Raw genomic sequence first — 21,610 nt, 5'->3', positions numbered from 1 at the left:
GGCTAAAACGATTCTGTTCAAAGGGGCTAATCTACCTAGCTTACTAATGGAATTAAATTAATTTAATGCCCTAAAAGTTAGCGTGTTCTTAATGTGTTTTTCTAATTAAGGAATTATCGGTACAAGCCTGAGTCTTTAGCCCTGCGCCTAATGGCTCCCCGATCGTATTGGATTTCTGCCACATCGTACTCTGAAAGTGAGAGAATAAAAGAGCGTATCTTTGTTTGCGCCCTCATTGTTCGTTCGCAATAACTTCTCCTAGTCTTTCAGTCTGGCTGTCTGGTCATCTGGTCTGGGCATCTATTCACCATAATCGAAATTCAATCACGATTGCAATATTCCTATATTTATATTTGTGATAATAAATAAATGAAAAAATGTATCAACTATATAACGGACGTAATAAGAAAAAAAAAATGATAGGAAATAAAATTACAGTAACATTATTTTAGTTAATATAATAATCAAAATTAATAATTTGCCGTCCAATAAACTGTACCTATGTTGCAACCTGGACACTATTGGTACTATTCGTTTTAAGTTTTTCTGAACTCTTGGGTCACTAGAAAGTCTAATTTTTAGGGCAAGACGGGTTATTTACAAATATAATTCCCATTTCTATAGAATATATGAATAAAAATTTCATTAAGCTAAAAGCGACATCTTGTTCAAGTTTTCTCGGACTGCGTATCAAAGAAAATTATCACAACTTTTCCTTCGCAACGTTCGTAAATAGCTCGATAGATGTCGCCACGCGTAATAGGCTTGTTTTGTTTTCAGCGGCTATTGTCACAATGGTCATGGCGCTCGCTCGAAATGTCAGTGAGGTAGCGATTCGTTATACAATGTGAATTGTTAGCATATCCTGTATGATGTAGACCTGTTTGATGTGTCCGGTGTGTGTAGCGAGCGAGCGCCCGCGGCGTGATGTCAGTGGCCGAGGAGAATGCCATCGGCGAAGAGAGGAAAACAGGTTACGGAGAGGACAGTACGGATAGCGACAATGAGACGGAAAAGAAAGCATTGCTCCGCAGGATATCAACCAGCAAATGCGTGGGTCGACTGGTGAGTAGATATTGCTTGGATACCGTTTGTTTTGGAACAGAAGAGCGCTTGTGTATGGGCGTGCCAGCTGTCAGTGAGCGGGAGGGGCCATGTGCCCGGGACGCGATACGATGATTACCTATAGTTTGTTTAGCATTATGTGATTAATGCCTTACTTCATATAAGTAAATGTTGTTTATTGAAGCGTCTATATAAATTATATTATAATTATAAACCTATTTAATTTTTGCAATTCCCTCAAAATACTATTTTATGTTATGTTGTTGTTTAATTTTAGATATAATTTGAATAATACGTTTCATTTTTTTATCAAAATCACTGTGCCTTACGGATTTTTTAAAAAGTTAATAATATAAATATGAAAAACGTTGTAACATTCGTTTCAACATTAATAAATTGCGATACCATTATGACTTTATTTGAATAGTAAACAGATTAAATATAATATATAACAGGCATTAAATAAATTAATTTAAATAGTAAAATCAATTTCAAGTTACAAAACATTTTTTTACGATGATAATAACTTTTCCCGCGCAGTCTTCAAAGGTTACGAAGCTTACTGCCAAGGGCTGGGTGCATATATTTGTTATCTGTTTTAAAAAAAACAACAACTTTATGGCAAATGCAAGAACATTCATTATATAAATAAATAAAATATTAATTTTTATTCACAATTAAATATATTTTATATATTTTACGTGCTATGTAATAACATTCTATACATTTGAATATTTTTTCATTCAACAAAATTTTTTCACATAAATATTATAGTGGTACCTAGATCTTAACATTCACCTTTTGGATTTTTTTCATTATATATCTTGTATATTTATAATTTATAATAATAAGTCACTCACTCACTCACTATTTATAACTTATTTATTATAAGTTATAAATATAGAGTGAGGTATTGTATATAATATAATAAATAATAATGTACAATAAGTGCAGCCTAGATGTCCTGCGGTTTCAGCTCACATCGGGTTGAAAGTATGCCATTAGTACTAAAAGCCTTAATTACTATATATAATATGCTACACTGTAATTATTTTGAAACGCAACTGCATTTTGTTTAATAGCTCTAGCTTTTGTAAATCGATTCTGTTAAATATAACACTAAATACTATATAAGGGCAATACATGACGATCGTTTTGTACGTAACGTAATTCGTAATATTATATTTTCGGTAGCCGCCATTCTGTAAGAGAGATTCTAGTATCTGTAAACAAAAAAAAATATAGACATGTATCTACATGTCATCATAAACATCTGTTAATGATGATCATGATAATAATATTATTATGAACATATCCGGTTTAATATAAGTTATTTATCGAGGGTTGCTTGTTATGTTCGATTGGACTACGTGACTCTTATCGAGAGCGTAGTCTCTCAAAAAATGACAAACACTTCTTTATAGTATGATATAATAATGTTATGAACACTAACGACCTTTTTTTATATTACGCCATTATTAACTCGAATAAAAACCTAACGGAATGTTTTGTCCGTTACCGGATATTGCTAGTGAACTTTTACACGATTATAAACTTTCGGAATACAACGTTTGCCTTTAGAGGATTTTGTGTTAAAACATAATTTATTTTATTATAAATCGAATTAGAGTTGACGAAATATAAGAAAATAACACGCTGGATTTCTTACGTTATATAGATATATAGAGGTATATATTTCATTTCGAACTTACAGATTAGTTTTGAAAATTAATAAGCATGTGTAATATTATTAAATGTGAAACTATTTCTGTCTGTTTCTCTGTCACTACTAAATCATTGGAGTGATTGAGATTAAAATTGGAATGAAACAAGCTTGAACACCAAGGAAGGACATTGGCTACTTTTTTTACCTAGCGAAAGTGTTTGTTAAAGATTTGAGTATATACATAAGTAAATCATTTTGCAATAATCTAATAATTCAGTCTTGTTAAAATAAGAGATTTATTGAGAAGAAGGCTTGATTTTAAAACTGCAATTCGTACCACGAATCATTCATTGAATCAATCATATAAATTTTGAATAACGGTTACTCAATATGAATTTAATTTGTAGGTTAAAAACGAACGAACATAGAACAATACTTTTCTTTTATTCATTATATTAGAAATCATTTGGGCTTGTATGTTAAAATACCCTAAAATAATTTCCAATTAAATTTCAAGGTATATTAATAATACATAAAATTTCACATTAATATAACAATTAGTATCAAAAATCAACTTTATTTAATTAATCAATTTGATGTGTGAAATGTAGTTTATACTGTTTAATACAATGCATTATAATTATATTCTAAATATATTTAATATCATGTATAAAAATCAACGAATTCATTAATTATAAGTTATAATAATAATAATAATATCCTGGGACATTTTTCACACACGGCCATTTGATCCCAAATTAAGCTTGTACAGAGCTTGTACTATGGAAACTCGACAACTGATATACTACATATACTATTTTTCTTCTGTAAATACATACTTACATAGATAATTACGCCCAGACTCAGGACAAACAGACATGTTCGTGCACACAAATATCTGTCGTAGGTGGGAATCAAACCCACAACCTTCGGCGTAAAAGGCAAGCATCCACCAACCACGCCAACCGGCTCGTCAACAAGTTTTTTATCAATTATTAAATCTTGTTTCGAATTATGCTTATCATTAATAAAATTATTATAATTTATGTCGGCAACTAATGAGCCACCTTACAGTAAGTAATTAGACGATAAACACTGGCACTGTAAAGGTGACGGTGGTATTACGGACGGCCCTGGAATGATAATCGTCTGTGGAAGCGCAGACAAGTCCGTAGCGGTGTGTAGGATCCGCAACGAGCTGTTACAATACGAATATACGAAGCGATACCTTCTATTTCACTTTGTCTTTTGGAAAGATAAAATTGCTTCGAAACTAAAGACTGACCAATGACCAATGGTGCGTACCATTGGAAGATCCGTGGTGTGGTGCGTCACGGTCCTTGCTCGTCGGCTGTGCGTGAATAATCCGTAGAATCACACACCGTGGGAAGTCCTGTCTTCGATGCATTGCTATCAATGCCCCGCTAAACATGGGTTAATATATATATACGAATATCATGTATCAAAATTAACGTTAACAAAAAAAATATATATATTTAATTTAATTTTCTTGATGCTTCAGTTACAGGTGATAACTACATGAACAATAAGGCAACATAAACTTTATAGCACAAAAAAAACAAATAAAATACAAATCAAAATTTCAACTTACAAAAAACAATGAACAAAAATTTAATAAAGTAAAATAAAAATAATAATCCTACTTCCTACTAATATTATAAACCGAATGTTTGTATGGATGTTTGTTACTATTTCACACAAAAAACTACTGAATGGATTTTAATGAAACTTTACAATAATATAGCTCATACCGTAACCGTAACAGCCTGTGAATGTCCCACTGCTGGGCTAAAGGCCTCCTCTTCTCTTTTTGAGGAGAAGGTTTGGAGCTTATTCCACCACGCTGCTCCAATGCGAGTTGGTAGAATACACATGTGACAGAATTTCAGTGAAATTAGACACATGCAAGTTTCCTCACGATCTCGTGCTTCACCGTAAAGCACGAGATGAATTATAATCACAAATTAAGCACATGAAAATTCAGTGGTGCTTGCCCGGGCTTGAACCCACGATCATCGGTTAAGATTCACGCGTTCTTACCACAGGGCCATCTCGGCTTTTTTCATAGCTCATACATCAGAATAATATATAGGCTCTCATTTATACAGCTGTTAATTAAATTTGCCAAAATATAACAATAAGTGCCACGTAAGTCGAAATTTTTTTTCCTATTTTCGAGCCATTCTGGCGTGCGCTCCAAAAACCGTAAGACTTAAACGAATATAATGTACGGTGGAAATGTATCTCTTAAATAGTTTTACAAAAAAGTCCGCGACAGTATATATCTATATTTTATGTGTAAGCCATTATCGCTAAAATAGTGAATCGAAAATAAAATAAAATTTAATATTTATTTCCAAAATGCATATTTTGTATTAACAAATTGATTTTTATCGAAACAAATATTTTTGTCACTTTTGATATTTAAATAAGATAAACTTTTAAATTTAAGTGTAAAAGACAAAGTCTACGTTTTAGTTTTACATGGACACAATTTTCTATGAAGGTACCTGTTGCAGTCACAATAAATAAAGCACAGGGAAAGATATTCAAGTATGTCGGAATAGATTTAAGGGTATGATGTTTTTCTTATGTATGATTCCAATCGTATGTTGCCCTATCTAGATCCGGGTGCGGCAAAAACCGAATGAATACTAAAATCCCACGAAAATAAAATTAAAAATGTTGTATATACTGAAATATTATAAGTTTTCACTAAGTGATTTTTTTAAGTTATACGCGGGTGAAATCGCGGGCACAGCTAGTGATAACTGAATATGGATAGTTAAGTGTTATTTATTAATGGCATTATGGACATTCTGAATTTAAGTATATTGTTAGTAAAGATGTCGACATCCTTGCCCATATCTAAGCAATTATAGGTCCTTATAATTCTATTTATATGTGAACTATGTCCTAGGTTCGATTGAACACATACACAATGATACACAAACAAATGTAGAGGAACTTGTGACTAAATAATACGTACATGACATTATTCGTATTATGTAATATACACTCCTCCGCCTATTTAATTAAGCATCGAAGATCTTATAAATATTGTTTTTCACATGTGAAATTTAATCCGACCGAATTAAATTATCATACACGATACAACTATGTAACATTAGACTGAAACTTCACTGAACATTGAAATGATGTCTTCATAATAAACATTCAATATTACGTTAAATATCTATCAGCTATTTATAAAGTCGACGTTTATGAAAATAACACCAGAAGAATATTTTTTTATAGAATAGAAAGGCGGACGCGCATATGGGCCACCTGATGGTAAGTGGTCACCAACGCCCATAGACATTGGCATTGTAAGAAATGTTAACCATCGCTTACATCACCAATGCGCCACCAACCTTGGTAACTAAGATGTTATGTCCCTTGTGCCTGTAATTACACTGGCTCACTCACCCTTCATACCGGAACACAACAATACTAAGTACTGCTGTTTTGCGGTAGAATATCTGATGAGTGGGTGGTACTTACCCAGACGAGTTTGCACAAAGCTCTACCACCAGTAAAAAATATTTTTGATTTGTAATATGTATGGATATAAATTTCAAAATTAGAAAAGAAAAAGTAGAGTAAGTGGTAGATTATTTTCAATAGCACTACATTTTATTTACAATGGAATACAACCGAAACACATCTTCAATGATGCACATTTTCAGTGGACGATTACCTTTATCTCAATGTTTGCATAGAAATATAGTTGACATATCATAATGGATTGATGTTAGCATATGTATGGCTCGACTTATATCGTTAAGAGACTGTTAAGCCTACGTTTACATACGCTTACTAACTCAATTGTGTAAAATTTTATTTTTTTAATTTTTGATATTGTAACAATTTTGTTATGAAACATCCTTTGGCGCTGGGGCTTAGAACCATTCTTATGCCGTATCGGCAAAGGGCGTGACGCTTTCTTATGCCGTCAAACGTTCTTTCCTCCTCCGCTGCAAATCTCTACTACCGTGTGCGCAAACGCATATACTATATACTTCATTGCTTATATCATTACAATTAGCGCTTCATTCGAAAGTATGTAGCCGATTAAAAAGCGAAAATAAGTGAATTAATCAAGGAAATCAACCTTAGTTCATCATCCCTTTCCAACAATTTCGATAAGTACATAAGATGTACATATCGTGACCTAAGGCATTTGTGGTTTTTCGCTCTCATTTCCGATCGGAGAGCACAGCGTGATGGACGTACGAGATGTGCATCCCATTTGAGTGGATATTCGATGGATCGTATAGATCGCTCCAGTAATGTTTCTGCAACATACTATATTAAAAACATTTTATTTATACTTACAATAAATTACAATACAAATATACTCATTTTAAAACGATGAGAACAGAAAAACAGGTACATTCTGCAAGAAACGCATAAAGGTGAACGCATGCCTAATGCTAGAAAGTCACAAAATATTTTTATATATTTCCTTTTTTGTGACGCTCAGAAGATTACTAATTGATCGATTTGTGTTAGTTGATTTTCTTACAAGATAAATTATATTTAATTAACATATTGTTATTTAATTGAAGGTAGAGTAACTAGATACTGAGTTCCTTGACGGATATCCTCTTAACTTACTCTTAACTAACTTGAATTAAAAACATTTTCATTCCGATTTTTGTTTATTACTTACTACTACCATGAATTATACCATCAAACACGAATAATTTGTATTGCTGTGTGCATAATGATGACATAATAATCGTTCCCACGCCTGACATAATATGAATTGTTAACTGACAATGTCTAAAAGCATTGACTACAACATCAAGAAGCCTTTACTATACCCGTCTGCCTTCCCATATTTAATATTGTAATTGACATGCATATTAAGTATACTCTTATTGTTTTATAAATTATTTTTTCAAATGAATAAATAACAAAATAGTGATGTTGATGATTTTTTTTTATGTAAGACGGGGCAAATGGTCATGAGGCAGAACACCAGAGGTGCATCGGCTTCTAGGTACGTTGCCGGCCTTTAAGGAATGAGGCTCTTTTCTTGAAGTTTTCTATGTCATATCGGTTCGGAAACTCACCAGCGAAAACTGATATTAAATAGAAATTCGAATTGGTATTTTTATTCTGATTGCATCTCTTTGTCGAGATCTCTCCATTTTATCTGTGTAATATGTGTACACAGCGTTGGTCGTATAAACGAGAACAAATGAGCGTAATAAATGCTCAAAAAATTTTAGGTTGAAAAATTTAAATGTCACAGCGAAAAAATTTCACTTGAAATGGAAAATGAGGAGTGTGTGTAATTATAAATTTACCGACGCGGCTCACTTTCTACGACACAAGGGCAGGGTTGAAATTCATATTGTTCTGTTTCCGACTAACGCATGACAGCTTATAATTTATTAATCTTAAAAAATTTACTTCTTTTGAATAGATTATTATGAATATATTAATGTAGGATACGGAATTTCCTGATTATTCGCGGAAAGCATAGGTTGGTTTAAAGCGAATAATCCCGAGGAGTTAATGCGTCTAAAGTTGTAATGCATCTATTATTTATAAAACAGAATGATTTTCGTTGGTTGATAGTAATTATATATTAGTAGATAATAACTATAATTAAATAAATAACTGAATGACATAAGAATGCAAAGCCCAAATCACTGGAGCTAGCACCATGAGAATTTACATACGTTCCTTTTACACAGTAGTAAGCATTAAGAAAGGATTTTTGAAAATTTAAGCCCTACGGTAGTGAAAGTTTTAAGAGAACCAATATTATTAATATAGTTACATTACCGTGCAAATTAAAATTTTCACATTTTGAATGATTTGATTTGATTAAGAGAGTAACTTAAAACTAAAGATAATTTTGGTTTGCTCTTTTAGGTTGGAAATTTATTTAGCTTTCTGTGATGGAAAATATTAAACTAAATATATGCATATAATACAACTGATTATTAAGAGCAATATGTGCGTCACATTGTTGAGAATCTTCAATTTATAGAGATTTTTTATAGAACTACAATCCAAAATATATAAGTAAAAGATATTCTTTGCATAGACGCGGCAACGTCAAAGTTTTATTATACGTGTATATAAGTGTCAGCCCTGCTTCGTAGTGTTTTATGTAAGCCCGAGTATCATCGTGCTGGCTTTAAACTCTCACGTATATTTCAGTACAAAAGTTTTTCCCGCCTTCGAGCGAATACTTGATAAAATATATATAAAGGTCAGTAGGTCTGCGGAGTTTTAAAGGGATACGGGCAAGATATCGTATTAGTGGAAATTCGATTCGCTTTTCATAGTTACTTTTCTTCTGATATTCAATTTAAGCTTTTAAAACGACTTGGTACAATATTGCAATTTTTTAAAATTTTTACAACTATTTTTATTAGCATATTTAATATATTTAATAAATAAACATATAACTCCTGACCGAATCCAGACATTCTCAAAGAAGACTCAGCTCACTGCGAGGAAAGATCACTGTGAACAAGTGTGCGCAAAAACCTCTATTCACTTTTTTAATCAGATGAGATTAATTGGACACTACCGGAGAGAGTTCCAGCTCTAAGCTACAACTTTACGTGCTTTCCGAGGCACAGAAGTCAGATGCGTTATCGGGAATTTCTTTTTGACAGAATAACCAGTTCAGAGCGTACTTTTTTTTCACGCAGTGGAAGACTTCAGAAAGGTACCCAGTTCCCATGGGGGAGGGGAACTGGGTTATGTGGGATGCTTAACCACTAAAATCACTGCGATGGCCGTCCTCGGCACGGATCGGAGAGGCTGTGGGATCGTGTAAATATAACGCATCCGCGGCCTCTCCCGTGCTTTGCTCCGCTCGTGGCTCGGCGGTTCTCTTCAGGGGAGTTCAGAGGGTACTAACCTAACCTAACACCTGAAAAACACGCGGACAAAGTCGCGGCCAGAATGTAGTAGTATAATAAATACTGTAAACATTTTACAGCTGGGCGAGAGTCACCTTCTAATAAAAAAATGCTTGGAGCTTTTTCCAGAAGACTGCTCCAGTGCGAGTTGACGTGGAAGAATTCGCTTTGACACGTGCAGGTTTCTCACGATGTTTTTCTTCACGAGCACAAGATGAATTAATATGAATAACAACTCAAGCGAATTAAGTAAATATTTCCTTTTAAAATTTTATTCCGCGATACGATTACAAAATCGGATGCTTATTAAAATCATCCACCCTTACATTTAAAGTACTACAGTGCAATAATAATACTACTAGTACTAATTAAAATAATGATATGAACTTGAAGATAAAGCAATAAAAAAAAACGTTACAACGTTACAAATGTTAGGTAAAAACGAATTTAAAATTAATGAAAACCAATTAATAAAAACATAAAGTTATGTTTCTAGGACAAACATATTCGTCTTATACTTATATATGTCCTCCAGAGCAATTTCAGCCACGACGGCCAATCTCAAGAGAACATATTACAGTGCACAAGTGTGTGCGCAAACTCATGAGGTGACACAACTGAGGTGCATTCTCTATTCCCAAACTCTCATAATCCGATGGGACGGCAATCCGACACGACCGATAAAAGTTCAGGCGCCAAGGCGGAACTGTGTACACTTCCGTGCCTCGGAAAGCACGTAAAGCCTTTTAAAAATTTAACCATTAAGAAAGTGATAAGGAGACTAAAAATTTGTATAAAAATCCTCAATTTGAAGAGAGCTATGGAAGTCTGTATTTACCGAAATTTTTATAAGTTTCTTGCAGCATATAGAAGTTTGGGTGCTTGATGCACCAGGCATCGGAGAAAGTATAAAAGGTATCGCCAAAGTTGTATGCTATTGATACAATATAATTGGATTTTAATGAAACTTTACAATAATATAGCTCATATATAATATATATCAGAATAAAATATATACCATAATTTAAACAGCTATTGATTAAATTGCCCAAAATATAACAATAAGTGTCACGTAAGCCGAAAAAATTTCTCCTATTTGCGAGCCATTCTGGCGTGCGCTGCAAAAACCGTAAGAGATACGAATATACGGTACGGTGGAAATATATCTCTTAAATAGTTCTACACAAAAATCCGTCACAGCGTATATCTATCTTTTATGTGTAAGCCATTATCGCTAAAATAGTGAATCGAAAATACAATAAAATTTAATATTTATTTCCAAAATGCATATTTTATATTAACAAATTGATTCTCATGGAAACAAATACTTTTATCACTTCTGATACTTAAAGTAGATAAACTTTTTCTTTTACACTATGTCATTTGGACAAATATTTTAAAAGTTACGAACATGACAATGTAAGCGCGCGCCGCGCGGTACTATGCGTGAGGGCAGACGTTGTTGATGGTTGTGTCTGTTGTGCGATATTCAACGACGTAGCGATTTGTTAAAGACGCACTATATATACACATATATATACGTATGTAATGCAATTACAAGTAGTAGGTATTGGAAGGTTTTTTTTTTTGTTAGCTATACTTACAACAATTTATTTAGTTTTTATTTAAATTACATAGATAGGCATTTGATTTGTTGTTTTGTTTATAATAAAAGCTAATAACAATAGAACTGCGAGACCGTTACTTAGTAAGTTTACTTAAAATATTGAATTCTTGAATATTAATCTTAAATTAAATTATTACTATCTATGCATATAACAAATCAGTAACTGCTCGCTGTCTGTACATTGAAGATTACCAGTAAAATGATTACCGGGGGGCGTTATCAACGGAATAGAACCCAATACAATGATTGTTAGAGTTTTTGTCTGATTATCTGTGCGTTTGTGCACGCTAATCTTATAAACGGATTTGAGTCTTTTTTCACCAATGTATTGTGGCTAACTTCATTTAAAATTTAATGTTTGTTTTATTTCTATTTATATCGGTTCATAAATAATAGAGTTATGTCAATTTAAAGAATCACGTTGAACATTTATTCGATAAAATTGCTATGAAATAACTGTTCAGTTGAAAAGTTAAAAAATGGACAGTTTCAGAGATTTAGAACTTCCAATGTAAGTTAAACTCAGATCTATACGATCACTCATATTAAATAGGGTTCAGCTTATACTGGTTTAGTCGGTTAACTCGCCCATGCATAGACATATGACTATCTTTTAAGGTTGACTTTAACTTTTTGGATGGTAATCAACTTTGTTCTAAGATAATGCATTATTTGCAAATAATGTATTCGTTTTTATAAAATATTAATTCTTATGAAAGATATCGAGATAAGACCGAAAATAGACAAAGACAGTTTTTATTACTTTTTATAATTTTGACATATTATTACAACGGGTAGTTGAGTAGGTTGTTTGAAAGTACTCATACATACATACGTATTTATTTTCTTGAATAAATACTAATATCCTACGAAAATAAAACTAAAAATGTTGTAAATACTTAAATATTATAAGTCTGCTCTTAGGGATTTTTTTAAGTTATACGCGGGTGAAACCGCGGGCATAGCTAGTAAAGTATATTTTATCTATCTATTTCTACCCAAAGGTTGCCTGAAAGAGATTGTACTATTTTTTTCTGTTGTAATAACCGTTTTAAAATGAGTATATTTTATTTGTAATGTATTGTAAGTATATATATATGGTTTTTCAATGTAATAAATTACAGGAACATAACTGGACTGTTTTATGCGATGCGAATGATCACTCAAATGTGATGCACAACTTGAAAGACCGTTTCGCTGTGCTTACAAATGTCTCAGTTAACATAAGATGTACTTATTGAAATTGTTGGAAAGTGATAAACTTCACTTTACTTCTTTAATGACTTCACTTATTTTTGCTTTTAATCTGGTGTATATACTTTCGAATGAATGAAATATTATATTTTACTAGTTTTAATAAGAGCAACATTATATTCTATGTACTAAATAACAAAAGTTAAAAAATTTTAAGCCAATTCAGTATGCCTCTACTACCTTCGTGACCTTTCGTATTTTAATAGTTTTCTGAAGTGAAGTGCAAGTGAAGCGACACGAAGGCTCCGCTCGCCACTGACGGCGGTAAAACCATAATCATTGTTTCTTTTAATATTTGTCTATAATATACCTAGCATGACAAGTTAATATTGGAATCACTTTGTAAGATAAGATAGACTCTTCCTAAGCTGGACCGATTTTAATGTGTTTGAGTTGGTCCCAGGAAAGTTAATGCAATTTTTATTTTACCCGTAAGAAGTCGGGTGGGGCAGCTAGTTGGTTATATGGAAGGTCGCCAATGTATTAGGTCCTTACATTTGAAATTGTCGTTTTGTACGGAAGGAAAATAAAGTCAATTTTTTTTGTAAAATATATTTAATTAATCAAAGTATGCACCGTATTATCTATGCACTTTTGCCATCTCATAGGTCGTTCATTGATCTCTTTACTAAAAAAACCATGGGGGCGAGAATCAATAAACTATGTGAAGGCGGCTTGGACTGCCGCATTGGAGTTGAATTTTTTTCCTTGTAAGAAGTTGTCCAAATTCCGGAAAAAATGATAATCTGTTGGAGCAAGGTCCGGGGAGTACGGTGGATGTCGCAGACATTCCAATTGTAGCTCATCTAACTTAGTGGTTATTTGTTGTGCAGTGTGTGGTCTTACGTTGTCCTGAAGCAGCAGTGGCCTAGAGCGATTGACCAATCTCAGTTGTTTAGCAGCTAGTTCTTCCTTCATGGTTTGCAGTTGCTGACAATAGATATTTGCCGTAATCGTTTGGCTAGATTTTAGAAAGCTGTAGTGAACGACATCGGCGCTAGTCCACCAAACACTCACAAGTAAATTTTTCTGAGTCAATTTTCGTTTAGGGCAGGATTTGGCTGGGTCTCCAGGGTTTAGCCATTACGACGAGCACTTCCGATTATCGTACAATACCCACTTTTCATCATAAGTAATGATTCGAAAAAATCCCTTCATTATTGTGTCGGTTGAGCAAAGTAACACAGCAGTCGACGCGCGTTTGCAAGTTCGATTCACTCAATTCATGAGGTACCCATCGCTCAAGTTTTTTACTTTCCCGATTTGCTTGAAGTGGATTAATACAGTTTCTTCACTTACCCCGAAGTCTGCAGCTATCTCTGAAGTGCTTTGTGATGGATCTGCTTCCACAATAGCCTTAAATTCTTCATTTTCCACTTTGGTCTCCGGCCGTCCACGGGGTTGGTTATGAAGGTCGAAGTTTCCAGAACGAAAACTTTGAAACCAAAAACGTACCGTGCTTTATTTTAGTACTTTATTAATCCTTCGAGTTGTTTCTGCAGCACTGGTGCCACGGTAGAACTACACTACATATACAATACACAACTACAGATATTTCATGTTTTCCATTGTGCGGTAATAAGCGACGCCAAAGAAAAAAATAATGAGGAAAAAACAAATGAATGGCTGTTTTCAAAACTCAAATGTACCAGCTAGATAAATTTATAAATTTGAATTTGGAATTCTTAACCAAAGAGGAGATATTTCAGATCAAAGTGGTGAGTACAACAAAACCCTAATTTATGTAAGGACCTAATATTATCATATTTTTATTTTATATAATTATATCGTTTGTTTTCAAAATAAAATAAATAAAGGCAAAACCAGTGCCACCAAGGTGCTGCACCTGCTACACTATCGGTTGTAAACAGTCTTGCTTATTACCTAGCATGCTTATTTTGATTGCATTACGGTAACACCTATTATATGTAATGTGTTCTTTGTTGGCATTTATTTTAGTTAAATACAGAATAAAAATACTACTATTACTTATACTTCTTATTTTTATAGCGCAGCCACAATACTCAGAACTGACTAATTAATTTTCTATATTTTGTAGTTACCATGTTTTATGTCACGGCAAACTCATTAAAATATTCAAATCAAATGCTAAAAGTTAAAGGCTTATCGATTATCAAACTAGCTATGTAATCAATCTCAAAGATTAATTTAAGGCCCTATTGCGTTTAACGTTATTATGACGTAACATTTTTCTGTTAAGTGGTGACTGTATTTTTAATATTTTTAAGTTGGCAACATGGTCTTTTAAAAAGGCGGCAAAGGGAGTTCTAAATATGGAGTTATATACAAAATGACTGCCGAGCTGGATATTTTTTTTTATTTTTTATTTATAAACAGTATCGACTACGCGCCGACATCTACCATAATAGGTGCTACTACAAAGAAGAAGGTTAATTTTCTGATTTTTTTTTGTTTCTTAGTTCTCAGAACTACAATGTTTGGTGATAAAATGGCTGATATGAGAGAGTGGTAACTATTAAGACGAAGTCACAGGTCTCTTTATATCAATTATTTGATAATATTACTACAAATAGCATCAAACGTAATTTTATATAAATTATATCCAACTAACAATATATCAATGTAAAGTATTAAAGATGATTATCTTTTAAATTTTTGATATAAAAAAGTGTTATAAAATATCACGTCGTGTTTCATAAATAATATTTTTGTTATCAAGAAAATTAATACTCAAATGAGTCTTTATATGACTGCTTATAATAAATCGTGAGTAATATTATTATAAATACAGAAAAAAAAATTAAAAAGTAAAAAATAGTAAATGTATAATTCTATTTCAGAACAATAATCACGATAGAATCTATGGTCAAATATAAATTAATTGTCCTAAAAAGAAAAGGGTTCTAACGGTCAGTAAACATGCTTACGATTAATTACGCAATTAAACAAAAATATAATAATAACGTAACTTTAATTATGTTCTAAGAATAAAACGAGGCCAACTCATAATTACCGAACGTAAATGAAAATAACGCAAGATTTATCATTTTCAAAATGTCCCAGTTTGCCGTTTACCCTTGTCAATCTTGTGTTCATTCGTTCACTCCCTGACGGTAAAGTGAGCGAGGTCTGGAATGACTCATGCGAGATGATCGAGCTGATTGAGAATCTGTGACCTATATTACAAAAAATATCATAATTTATTTATTTATTCCTTAAAAGGATTATAATTTAGATCATTCACTCCTCTAAAACTCATATAATGGTAGTTATTTTTAACTAGTTCAACTTATTTGAATATTTCGCATAGAAACAACTACGTAACATAATAATAGGCTTCATTATTAACTTTCACCCTTATCACACGAGCGTAGGAACGGACGTCCGCTCTGTCAGTCATTTTCTCGTTCATTCACTCACCGACAGGGAATGAGCCGGATCTGGAGCGAACAAAATGATTAAGTATGTGTATAACCCAGTTACCATCTGTTGTGTTTTTAAAGAAAATTAAGGAGTTTACGTGAAATTATTTCACCTTACTTACAGTTAAGCGGCTTATCAATCTTGTATTCATTCATTCAATTAATCAAGAGTAGCGAGATTTTTAAGGTTTTGCTATAGCGAAATGACCTAGAAATGTTAAATAAGAGTTTGTAAGTATCTCATTGCTGGTGGTAGATATGACTCACTCATCGGAAATTCTACCTACTAATAAGTATTGTTGTGGTCTGGTTTGAAGAGTGAGTAAGCCAGGTTAACTATAATAATAATATTCTGGGAAATTATTCACACACTGTCAATTGATCCCAAATTAAGCAGAGCTTGTGCTATGGAAACCAGACAACTGATATACTACATATACTACTTTTCTTTTGTAAATACATACTTATATGGACAATTACACTCAGACTCAGGACAAACAAACATGTTCATGCACACAAATGTCTGTCCTGGGTGGTCAGCTGGCCACAACCTTCGGCGTGAATTGCAAGTATCTACCAACCACGTCAACCGGCTCGTTAGTAACTAAAGGCACAAGGATATAATGTCTTACATCCTAAGGCCGGTGGCGCATCTGTGAGGTTTTTTCTTTGGTTGAGCATTTTGTTATTTATTTGGTGCATTTACTTGGTGGTTGGGCTTTGTGCAAGCCCGTCTGGGTATGGCATCAATTATTCTACCGCCAAACCAGTGAGTCGGCGTAACTACAGGCACAAGTGGTTAATATTTTAAGCACCGCCAATATTTACTGATGGTCGTTACCACATAGCATCAGTTGGCATGTTAATTTCAATTATTTAACTCGTTACTCTTTTTAATGTAATTATTGAGTTTTTTGTTTATTTCGTGGCATTTTAATCTTAGATCGTTGCTGGTGTTTAGCTCTTTTATTTTTTTTAAAAATTAGTGGAATCTTTATTTGAAGTTATTTATTAAGGTTTAATGTACCGTTTGTTTTATTTAAAAATTAAATTGAAAAAAATATCTTCGTATATATACGACATTGAAAGTAAATATCGTATACATAAAACTGACATGTGTCGGACCAATTTTGTGACGTGTTATATCTGTGGCCGAAGCCGAGATGGCCCTGTGGTAAGAACGCGTGAATCTTAACCGATGATCGTGGGTTCAAACCCGGGCAAGCACCACTGAATTTTCATGTGCTTAATTTGTGATTATAATTCATCTCGTGCTTTACGGTGAAAGAAAACATCGTGAGGAAACCTGCATGTGTCTAATTTCACTGAAATTGTGCCACATGTGAATTCTACCAACCCGCATTGGAGCAGCGTGGTGGAATAAGCTCCAAACCTTCTCCTCAAAAAGAGGAGAGGAGGCCTTTAGCCCAGCAGTGGGACATTCACAGGCTGTTACGGAATATCTGTGGAGTCGCAATAGAGCACCGCGCTACATTATGCGTGTTCTGCCCTTTGTGTCGCCTCACACAACAATTTAAGGCATCGGGCCCTAAATTGTTGGTACTTTGTTGGTACTTTCTGCTACCTTACCTGCAAAATAGAAATGCCTGGTTTTATTTTTCTATTCCTATATAGTTTTCACCGTTTTTACCGCCGCATACTAATGTTTTGAAATTCGAGTTGTACTAAAAAATATGTAAGCTTTGACTCGTATTCGACATTGTAAGGTACGGATTTATTGGCTTCTTAAACTGAATTGTCAACAATTACAATACGTGATAAAAAAAACTGAAAATCAATAAGTAAGTGTAATTCTTCTATGTTGAATAACGGATTTTGTTTTGATTTACGAACAAAAATATCGCTTGTTTCACAGTGCGATAGTAGCCTTATATATTGACAAACGCTCATAATTAGATTAATTGGTATGTAGCCAAGCCCAAAGAATATGCTTCTATGTGTATCAGTTAATAATATTATAATCTATTTAATTCTCTAGTCTATTTATTAATAAGGGATACGACTGCCTTGTTGTCTTAGTGGTTAGATATAAGGCCGCTGACCCAGAGGTCGTGGATTCAATTCCAAGGTCGGGCCAATAAAAAGTTATTGGCTTTTTCTTTCAGAAAATTCTCAGTAGCAGCCCGGGGTCTGGAAATTGAAAGTGTGTACACTCCCGTTCCTCGGAAAGCACGTAAAACCGCCTAAACAAACTCTTTCCGGTCGTGTCGGATTGCCGTTCCATCGGATTATGAGAGTTATGGAATAGAGAGTGCACCTGTGTCTGCGCACACACTTGTGCACTATAATATCTCCTGCGCAGTTTAGAGATTAGCCTCTCTTGAGATTGGATGCCGTTATAACGATGTAATAATAATAAGTTACTAACTATTGTTATTTACAAATTATATTATTTAACTAGTATTTTTTAGTGGTAGGGCTTTGTGCAAGCTCATCTGGGTAGGTACCACCCAGTAACAGCCTGTTAATGTCCCACTGCTGGGCTAAGGCTTCCTCTCCCTTTTTGAGGAGAAGGTTTTAGAGCTTATTCCACCACGCTGCTCCAATGCGGGTTGGTAGAATACACATGTGACATAATTTCAATGAAATTAGACACATGCAGGTTTCCTCACGATGTTTTCCTTCACCGTCAAGCACGAGATGAATTTTAATCACAAATTAAGCACATGAAAATTCAGTGGTGCTTACCCGGGTTTGAACCCACGATCATCGGTTAAGATTCACGGGTTCCAACCACTAGGCCATCTCGGCTTCTCTGTTGTATTTGATGTATCTGATGAGTAGGTACCACCCACTCATCAGATATTCTGGCTTTAAGCAGCAATACTTAATATTATTGCGTTCCAGTTTAAAGAGTCAGTGAGCTAGTGTAACGACAGGCACAAGGGACTTAACATCTCAGTTTCAACGGTTAGTAGCGGATTGGTGAGGTAAGGAATTGTTAGTATTTCTTACTTCGCCAATGTCTATGGGTAGTGGTGAACACTTACCATCAGGTGACCCATTGGCTCGTCCGCCAGCCTGTAACATTAAAAAAAGTTTCCACCCGCGGCTATGCACGCTTGTGAAGGGGCTACTACGTACCCCATGTCCTTTTCGGCACTCCTGAGAAAATACAAACGTGTGTGCAAAAGTTCATAATGATTGTTTGAGTAATATTAGTCTTCCAATACTTTAGTAGATTTATCTTATCTATTATAATGTTTGCGAAATAGGTCTTTTACGACCTTATTTAGTTAGTGATTAGTTAACTAAGAAGAAGACACAGCATTAATGCTGTGTCTTCTTCTTTCGAATGTCAAATCAATAATGACAGAAAGAGCGAAATCAGCTAACTAACGTATAAATGTAAGGCCGTTAATGTCTACAACACTTTTTTTTTATAATTAATAGGCCAGCGTTTGACCGTTGACTTGCCTGATTTTAAGCATCGACACGGTCTAGGATGTAGCACGCTTACCTATAAGAAACCTGTTTACTCTGGATTTGAAGACACCAACATTGTAGCTATCAGGAAATATAATTTCTATCTCTGATGAAACTTTCTCATAGTCGTTTAACAATATTTTTGTGAGACTTTTAGTGTTTGTCCCAAAGTGGTATCCAATTCTAAAAATATTTGGTGTTATAAAATAAAATAATTGGTGTCTTCAAATCCAGAGTAAACAGGTTTCTTATAGGCAAGCTAAGCACGGTCTAAGATGTAGCACACATCTTAGACCGTGTCGATGCTTAACATCAGGCAAGTCGACGGTCAAACGCTGGCCTATTAATAGTAAAAATTCCATTTTATATGCTAAAAGTAAACGGCAAAAGAAATGACGTGAAATTCAAACAAATTCGGACATGTCGGTTGATCGTTAATATTCGGGTGTCATCGGACGATGTCGGCTGTAGTAATTTACGCACTCTCTCGTAGTACTATACGTTTAGTTCGATCGACTGAGTTCGGGCGACGACGCCCAATCGTACTTCGGCCGATGTCGGATTTTGTATAAGCGTATTGTTGAAAAGCCGTTTTACCCGTAATTTCATCGAAGTTCAGTAATGTTATTTGTAATTACTAGTAATTTAAGTTAATTTATTAGTTCTTTTTATTTTTTGAAAAGCGCATCAAACTTTGTGCTTATTAAATTCGTGCTTAGTTAATAGATATAAATTCAAGACAGAAACCTCGATTTTCTGTAAAACCAACATTAAAAACTATATATATGGGAATATAATATGGATATTGTTTTAACCTAATCAATTACGTTAATCCCAAGTTTATATTTACAAAACAATATGTTTGTTTCAATTAAAATTCGAGAAACTTCGTTTAGTATAAGTGATTAAAGTGGTCTTCAGGGTGTAGTAATCGGAATTTATGGTTAATATTTAAAGACCTTTCAGCCCCGGCCATAGAAACCCTTTACTTAATGAAATTGTAAGTATACTTACACAGAAAATGTATATAAATTTATAGTTGTCTGTTCGTCTGTTGTTCAAGTTGATTCTTACAAGTATTTTCGAACCGAAAACTTGATTTTTTTAAACATTTTTACTGTCGCTTACGCTTAAGTTGTTTTCTTTAGGGTAAGAGCTTAAGTTTCCTTTTGTATTATTAGTTTTTAAAACCTAATAGCCTAATATTACATGTATTGCTCTCAAATAATTAAAGCATTTTGTCTTCGTTAAAAGGTTTGAATAAATTCATTGTGGAAAAATTACTGTGTATGTATGTAATTACCACTGGCTAATCATAAATAAATAAATAAACTGTAATTTTGTAACTGTAACTTGTAAGTTAAACGTAAAGCCAACCATAAAAATTAATATATCTGATATGTCAACATTGCGTATTAATTTTCCCACCTAAATAACTATAACAATAGCAAATGTATAAAACGACAAAAATTTAAAAAAAAATTACGCACACAATGAAAAAAGTAACGACACAAATATATTCCCTAATAGTACACATACATGAAATGGGCGGTGCAACCTCCTGTAGACAACATTCATTCAACGCACACAAATACAATTAACGACTTTCATAATTTTATCGATATTGGGTTTTCTTACTTTATTTAAAAATTATAATAATAAACGATGAATATCTAATAGTAATTATATATTTTCTCCTCTATATTCGCTTGTAACAGTATCATATTATTCTTAAAAAGAAACCACTCATTTTTTATTTATATTTTAGTTTAAAATCGTCATAAAAAATGTTGCCTCAGAAAAGTTACATAAAGTAACATTTTTTTTTTTTTAATTTATTAAGGATCTCCAAAGATACTCCGAGCATAGCTCGCTCCATAGCACGCTGAGCGACTTTGATTTTGGGGACTAGTCCCGCAGTTAGTGTCCACGTTTCGGCACTGTATGTCATGGCAGGTAAGACGAATTGGTTGAAGACTTTCGTCTTCAAACATTGCGGTATAGACGACTTGAGGACTTGACGAAGGTTGCCAAATGCTGCCCATCCCAAGCGAATTCTTCGATCGGCTTCCTTCTCGAAGTTGTTCTTACCGACTTGTATTATCTGTCCTAGGTAGATATATTCACTAACAACTTCGAGAGGTTTCCCCTCGACGTATATCGGTCCCGGCACGACATGCCTATTGAACTTGACCTTGGTCTTGTCCAAGTTCATACCGAGACCGACACA

At 33.7% G+C, this 21,610-nt stretch overlaps 1 protein-coding gene across 1 annotated transcript in view; it reads left to right on the top strand.

Annotated features, from left to right (window-relative positions):
• The first annotated feature begins 841 nt into the window (after window positions 1–841).
• Window positions 842–21,610, top strand: part of LOC126776290 (diacylglycerol kinase eta) — a 187,605-nt gene continuing 166,836 nt past the window's right edge. Inside the window, exon 1 of the mRNA XM_050498666.1 lies at window positions 842–1,065. Within this exon, the coding sequence (XP_050354623.1) occupies window positions 928–1,065 (138 nt within the window). The 5' untranslated portion in view covers window positions 842–927. The remainder of the gene's footprint in view (window positions 1,066–21,610) is intronic.

Source organism: Nymphalis io, chromosome 2, assembly GCF_905147045.1.
Source record: "Nymphalis io chromosome 2, ilAglIoxx1.1, whole genome shotgun sequence".
In the NCBI taxonomy this organism is placed as follows: domain Eukaryota; kingdom Metazoa; phylum Arthropoda; class Insecta; order Lepidoptera; family Nymphalidae; genus Nymphalis; species Nymphalis io.
This window is presented reverse-complemented; position numbering and strand designations above follow the sequence as displayed.